Here is a 7558-nt window from a genome sequence, read left to right as displayed (position 1 = left end):
AGGATAGTATACCTGCAAGTATACTCTACCATTAATGTTATATTATGTAGCACATTGAATACTTCCCACTTTGCATAATATAAAATTTCAAGGAATAAAACACTAATTTCATGCATGGCACATTTTAAATAAACTCTAAGAGAAGCAAGAAATCATTGTGCTAACCATGGCTGTCCAAAAAGCTCACACATACAGCAGTGAATACTTGAAGAGCCTCCTGTTGTTCTAAACTAATACATTCTGTACTACTTTTGTAGCAAGTTCCTTTAATAGCATTCGTTGTACATATCAAACAAATGGAATATATGGACAGAGATACCAAAAAAGTATGCGAAAGACATAAAATGGTTCATTTACAATGCTGCAAATGTAAAAGTTATCCGGAACACCTTAATAAAGCATCAGACCTTTCCAAGTTTAATTTCACTCTTTAGGCAAGTACAGACATGACATACATTTAAAAATGGACATTCTTTCACCACTTATCACAAATCAAGGTACAGTGCAGGTACTCCCACCACCCCACCCCAAAGAAGAATATCGATCATATTATTGTTACGTTAGATGATGTTTTCGCCATTTCTTCAGGGGAGTGACTCTTTATTACTTCTTTGATGAACTGTTCGAGTGCAGTGAAATAACCCTGGCACTGCCAAGTGTCATTATGAGTTCCATCAGGAAATATCGCCAATCTCTTAGTCCGAGCTGGGGATAATTCATAAAGTTGCTTCATCATAACTGGTGGAATTAACTGGTCGGACAACCCAGAGATGAAGAGAGAAGGCATTCTGCACTGAGCGATTTTTCTGTAGGACAGGAATTTATTTTTGTAGCACCACAACGGAAGGTATCTCATCGGAAAGAAAGAAAACAAAGTGCTGGCCATGTGTGGGATGCTAAGAAAGGTGTTCTCCACCACGATGGCAGAAATCCTATGGGAATTTTCAGAAGCTAACTGAATAGCTACTGCTCCCCCCAAGGAACGGCCAAAAAGAAAAATTTTTGTTTTATCAAGGTCAGACCGAGTCATCACATAGTCTAACACAGCCTCAGAATCTAAGTACAAGCCTTCTTCGCTTGCTTCTCCTTCACTTTTTCCATACCCTCTATAATCAACCAGAATTAAGTTTACCTTCAGGTTTACCAGCATTAACAAAGCATTTGGCAACCTGTGGCCAATGTTGCCTGCATTCCCATGAAAGTAAATGATGGTTGGAGAATACGCTGCATTGTCCCCTGTGTATCTCAGCAGAATAAGATTGAGAAGAACTCCATCTTTGGTTTTGATGAAGATGTTTTCGTGTGGAATACCAGTAGGCATAGGAACATAAAGGCGTGATGAAGAGGGCTGTTCAGGAAAGTAAAGCAGGACATCCTGGAATTTATATAATATACCTGCTATTGATACAAATATTAATATAAGTAGTATAATGCCTCCGTACAAGTGAAAAGTCACTATCAAGGGTAAAAGACAAATACGGCAGAGACTCCAAGACCAGGAAGCCAAAGCTAGCAGCCATCTTTTAACAAAGGTCCAAAGCATCCATGATTTTTCCATTGTAGAAGTCAGTGATCTTTTACTCCAAGTAAATCCTGCAAAAAACCCCAAACACATATGTATAAATACAGGGAAAAGAAAAAGGAAGTGATTTAAGCATTCACGCTTGCAGAAAATTAATGGCAAGTTAATATTTTAAAGCATTAACATTAACTTTGGTGGGAAGTTTCCTCTGAATTTTTGGAAACCATTCGACTCTGCAAAACAAGCAGAAAAGCAACCATAAGGAAAGGCATTCAAACTCTTCAAAATCCTATTTAGAGTATTTCAGCAGGCAAAGTCCATTAGCAGCACTAGAGAATTGGTTGACTGAGACCAGAACAACATGCTTTCCCTCAGCCTTTATCTACTAGCCAAGAGAACAACCACACAGACCATATCACACCGTATCACCAGTTTGTCAAAGCTTCTCACACAAGTAATTCTAGGATCCAGAGAACAGAAACAAAAATAGCCTTTATTTCTAAGCCGCTAAGTAGCATTCAATAAGCCTGTGCACGTCACTCTGCAGCCAGCAGAGGCTCTGCTACTGGTTAGGGGCTGTGTTTCAGCATCTCGAGCACTATGGAGCAACATGTTAACTGGGCAGAAGAGAGACTCCTCTACAGTAAGATACCACATTGCACTTATATTTGTGACAGCTTTTTTGCTGTATTTTGATTGCTTCTGCTTTATAATGATAGTTTTCCACTATCAGATCAGTAATCCGTATTAAGCCCTTAGCTGAATGAAAGATGAGACCACTGAAAACAGTTAGCTAACTACATTATTCTCTGATCACTGAAAAGCACAACTGTTGTAAAGACCAAACATGAAAACAGACTCAAGACAAAAACACAAACACAGCATAAAATGAGGAGAGTGATGTTAATGACAATGGATTAAATCTTTGTAACCATAAGAGATAGTTGTGACTCCCAGGATACATTTAACCTCTCCCAGTATTCACTGCTGGGGTCAAGGGTTATATGGAAACAGGCAGAAACTGCCAAACCTACACAAGAACTACAGTAACCATTCAGTGACCACTGAGCTGAACAACCACACTGCCTGGAAGGGACAACACAGGCTCAATTTTTTAAGAACACCAAGTTACATAGTAGATAACAACTACAGTTTAGATGCATAGTTATAACCTCCTAAAATGATGCTGTGCAGTAAGAATCTGAATTAACTCCAAAGCAGTTTGACAGGCAGAGATGCATACAAACATTTGATTAAGCCACAAGACCCCCCACCAAAATAAGCTGTATGGCCTTACACTAGCAAAGAGGGCTGCACTGCACCAACCATCTTGGTAGGACTGAGTGGTAAATGGTGACCTCTGGAGCCATAGCCTTTGCACTCCACAAATATGATAAGCACCCAATCTCACTAGGAAAAACTGCCATCTCTCACTATTTTATGCTACAATTAGAAATAAATCAGAAATAAAAATAAATCTGTTACATCTTAAGCATCACATATTAACCAAAAATAATGTGAAATTAAGCTTTCATATAGTGTACCTACTTCAAATACATAAAACTGGTGAAACATCAAGTAGTCTAAACAGTAATTATCCCAGCTTTGTTCTCCTATATTATTTATAAGCTCATGTTTAATATCCACATCCAAGTATGCACAAATATTGTCTATATAAAAATTTAATCCTTGGGATCCATTTCTCTAGTAAAGAAGTCACAGTGATTATGAGACATATGAAGTAGCTACTTCAATTTCTAGAGAACTTCCTAATGAAATTAACAAACATTTCCTGCATTACATTTCAAGACTATAAGAACATTGATAATGACACAGTGAAACCATTCTCCTTATCTATGCTATTCAAAATTTTTCTGACTTTCTTACGAAATGAGACTCCAAAAATTTCTTAACAAGACATTCACAAGAGACCCATCATTAGCAGCAACTACTAAAAGACAAAGTAATAAAAATCTCCCTTAAAGTGATAAAGTTTTGCAGGTGGCTATCCCATACACACTAAGGATTGCTATTTGAAGACTGGTACTCAGAGTTGATTTTATAAGCCACATTAGTTTCATTTGTGCACTGCTTCTATTTTTATTTCAGTAGGATAATATTACCAAAATGCTATACTAAGATACTGCTGCTGTGTGATTACTTCAGATACACATAGGTATATATAAAAAATTTATTACTGGAGTTGCAAAACTGATGCATCCTACAACTAGAAGTCATATACAGTAGTTAGCACAAAGGGCAGACTACACAGCCACAAATGTTTCATGCTCACCTACATATTTAAGTAAAGCTGACTACTCTGCACTAACAACTATATTACTATTAAAAGTTTTCTTCACAGCTATGTGAAACTTCACTAGTTCCATCCATTTCCAGGCCTGAATCAGCCCATCTCTCTTACTTCACATCTTACTGAAAGATTTGTTAACTACAAAACTAAGATATAAGTTTCTCCTAGGCTCTTCCCCACCTCCTTCCAATACCAACTGAATCATCACTAGAACAGAAAAGGATTGTTTCTCAAAAAAGCACAGAGGCCTAGGAGAGACTGTAAACCAAGTCATTCTCAGTGAAGCTACTTGGAATGATACAGTGAAGCATGCTTTCTACTGAGCCCAAAGCAACAGGCTTTCCAAAGAATATCTTCTTTGAGCTGCACAGCAGAAGGTGACACAAGCAGAGCCAAATTTCCACTTTAAAGACAGAAATATAAAGGGTAAGCTAATATAGTAATTTTCAGCAAGTGGTAAGATGTTCCTCAGCACTTTTTGAAGTGTATGAGATTTGACACTGCTCAGCATACTGCAAGACTACACACACACAAAAAAAATAATGTATCTTCTTGGTCTTCATTTACCATTCCTATTGTGCTGGATGGGAAGTTATAAACCTTTAAAACAGTTGACAATATAACATCTTATCACACAAAAACTCTATGTTGAGTTATAATGAGCGTGTCTTGTGATTGTCCTGTACCTCTAATTTTTGTGATTAACAGGGAACCAGAATAATCAGGGAAAGTTGGGAGAGAGGGATAGGGAAGGAAAGGGAGAACACATTGTATTTAGACTTTGATGCCTAACCTGGTCAACCTGAGAAATTGAGCAGACCCACCACCTGGTCCTCTTTCTAGACAAGATCACTTCTGTTCCTGGACTACAAGAACCACTGACAGACTTGCTCCATCTGATGTCCCAGTTAAAGCAAGAAGTGTGCACCCCTTTATGTCTTCTAAAAGAAAACTGTTCAATCAATTTCAGTCATCTGCAAGTATGAACAGTTTATTTTTTTTCCCATGGCTGTTTACCGGGATTATCTCTGTAACATTGCCCTCTACTGTCAGAAATACCACAGCCCTACAGAGAGATAACATGAAATATGGCCCATGTCTTACAGATGGAGACACTGGGACCAAGGGAAGTCAGCTAGTCGGCCAGTGGCAGGCTACTGGAAGATTTGTGTCAGATAGAGAAATAAGGTTTCTCTACAGGTTTCCTTTTCAAATCTCCTCAATAAAACATTAACACCTTGGAAATCATTCTTGCTTCAGTAAATAAAAAAAAAACCAAGTTTTTTTTTTAAGGAACATTGTATTGTGGAACTGTACTTCAAGTAATAGTTCCAACTTCACATATGACAAGATTTTCCTATAATGAGGAGTCAAATCCCCTTTTACAGCATGCACAGTAACAGTATTTTACAACAGCTGATTATTTAGCCTCTTAGTTTAAATAAACAAGTATAAGAGCATTTTTTTAAATACTTGCCGTGACAAATATACAGCCAACAAGAGTAGAACCATACAGTTTTATCCGGTAAATGTCTTCCTAAGTACTCTTATATTAAGGTAAATTTCTACATATGCTGTTCGTGTTCTTAGCTACTCATACTACTAGAAAATATTTCCTAATACTTAACAAGAAGGGACACTTAGTAACTTAAATTCTTCACTTCTATTTCAATGTTTATTAATTTCCAGATATGTAATCTACCTTCAGTTTCTCCAGACTATATAAACTCAGTTCCTCTGCATTCTTCTCACATATAATGTTTTCTCATACGTGCAGAGGTCTTTCTTCTAGGATTCATGTGCTTCCCACTTCCTCCTGCCCCTGACTGTGCATGAGTTTCAATTTTATGTCAGAGGGATATACACATATGTTATACACACACACACACACACATATATCTCTATCTGTACATTTCCACTGCTGATTCCACAGGCCAGGAACTATTTCAGACCTCTGTGTTCTCTCCGATGAGCTACAAATCCCATAATTAAGTAACTACTGGAAATAGAAATCACTCACAATGATAAAAGTTCTGAGAAAAAAAATGAAGTCTTTATGATCGAGATAGTTCAATAATATTCTGCTTTGCCCTTATGTTATTCTTAAATGGTTAATGCTATTACTGACTGAAAATCACATAAGCTCAAGTGCATACTCAGAAGTACTTGGGAAAAATTCTTCATTCATTCTGAATGGCAGTTGAAATTACTCTTGTTTCTGCCACAAATTCTGTTGTTTTGTCTTTTCCTCCATTTTTAATATTAAAAAGTGTCATTTTCATACACTAATCACATTATAAAACATTTACCTTTGGATGTGATGATTTCCCAGGCTTCATCTCTGCCTGAAAGACAATTCCATTTATGAATTTTGAGCAAAATTGCTTTTGAATTGCACACAATTTACTGTGCTAACAGCCAACCCCCCCTAGAAGTTACAACTGCTTCGCTGATGAAACTACGTGTTTCATGTTCATGCTGCTCCTATCAAGCTCAACACTTGTCTGAAACATCTGACGAACTTGAAAACAACATCTTGTAATGAAGTTCAAGAATCACATTGAACTGTCCAGGACTACACACACAACACACAGTATATAACATACAGAGTGAATAACAACAAAGTTATACTAGATTTACTTTGCCTCCTTAAAACTAACGTCTAGTGCATGAGCAGCCTTAATGTTAAGAAACATATGCAGATGTTTAACAACTGCTTCCTTATCAAAGAGCTTTCTTTCTTTCGAGTTAAGTTTTAACACTTACTGCAAACCTTTGAATTTCAAAACAAAGAAACAAAATTAGGTATTTCTTAAGAACACAGAGAAATACCTGAAGACATCTGCTTGTTTCTACTGCACTTCCTTCTCCTAGACTCTACCTCCTCCAGACACAGACAAGATTTGCATAAGCTTTACATTTACTCCTATTTATTCAGGAGACTTCTGTAAGTAGAAATATTGTCTTAACTGTAAAAAGTCAGTTGCAGAGGTGGAACTGATCTGGAGAAAACCTGCAAGCTCAGTAAGGACAGGAAATATACACTTTCTTATACTAAAATCCTACAAAGACACTGATTAAAAACTAAAAAAAGAGAAAAAGGAAAAACACCAGCAAAGTAGCAACTCCTAACAAAGGAAAAAAGCACAGTAAGAATAGCAAAGTGACGTATTTAAGGGCTCTGGCTTTTAAAATCAACGAGCCACATGTCCTACTTAGTTCAAACTGGGAATGTGAACAGCTCTGGATCAAGTTGCACATATTCATAATTGAAAGTGTTTTTCCCTTAACTCTTATACTCAAAACTGACAAGTCTTAATCAATCTTACAAGTATGGCCTGAACTATGATGATACAGTGTAAAAAAACCCAACACAACAACAAACCAAGGCTGCCTATACTAGAACCTTAGCTTTCCAGGGAGCACAGGCTCCTAAAACACAATCCTTTCCAAGCACGTTAAATTGTTTCATCTTTTAACTACGAGAAACACCTCGTTCAGCCCTTTCAATACGGCCCCTTGGCACATCAAGACGATTAAAGATCACCCTCTGCCCCATCTTCTCCGAGCATCCCCGTCTGCAGGAATTGTTCCGCACAGCAGCACAGACCCACAAACACCGGAGCAAGACCTTGCTGCCGAGAAGCTAAAGCTCTCCCGGGACGCCGCGGGAAGCACCCGAAGGAACTTTTAGCAGCGCTGTCAACGCAGCCGTTTCTCGGGAG

General features: G+C 37.7%; 1 protein-coding gene across 1 annotated transcript; it reads right to left on the bottom strand.

Annotated features, from left to right (window-relative positions):
• Positions 1–271: 271 nt before the first annotated feature.
• ABHD13 (abhydrolase domain containing 13) lies at positions 272–6172 on the bottom strand. Its single transcript, XM_009077778.1, has 2 exons — positions 6143–6172; positions 272–1593 (listed from the first exon to the last, which is right to left on the bottom strand). The coding sequence occupies exon 2, from the start codon at positions 1556–1558 to the stop codon at positions 545–547; it is 1014 nt and encodes a 337-aa protein (XP_009076026.1). The 5' UTR covers positions 1559–1593; positions 6143–6172; the 3' UTR covers positions 272–544.
• Positions 6173–7558: the final 1386 nt, after the last annotated feature.

Source organism: Acanthisitta chloris, unplaced genomic scaffold, assembly GCF_000695815.1.
Source record: "Acanthisitta chloris isolate BGI_N310 unplaced genomic scaffold, ASM69581v1 scaffold1927, whole genome shotgun sequence".
Taxonomy (NCBI): domain Eukaryota; kingdom Metazoa; phylum Chordata; class Aves; order Passeriformes; family Acanthisittidae; genus Acanthisitta; species Acanthisitta chloris.
Note: the sequence above shows the minus strand (reverse complement) of the source record. Positions and strands in the feature narration are given on the sequence as shown.

Coding starts and splice junctions, on each gene's coding strand:
- ABHD13 (XM_009077778.1), bottom strand. CDS start 1,558: ATGGAAAAATCATGGATGCTTTGGACCTTTGTTAAAAGATGGCTGCTA.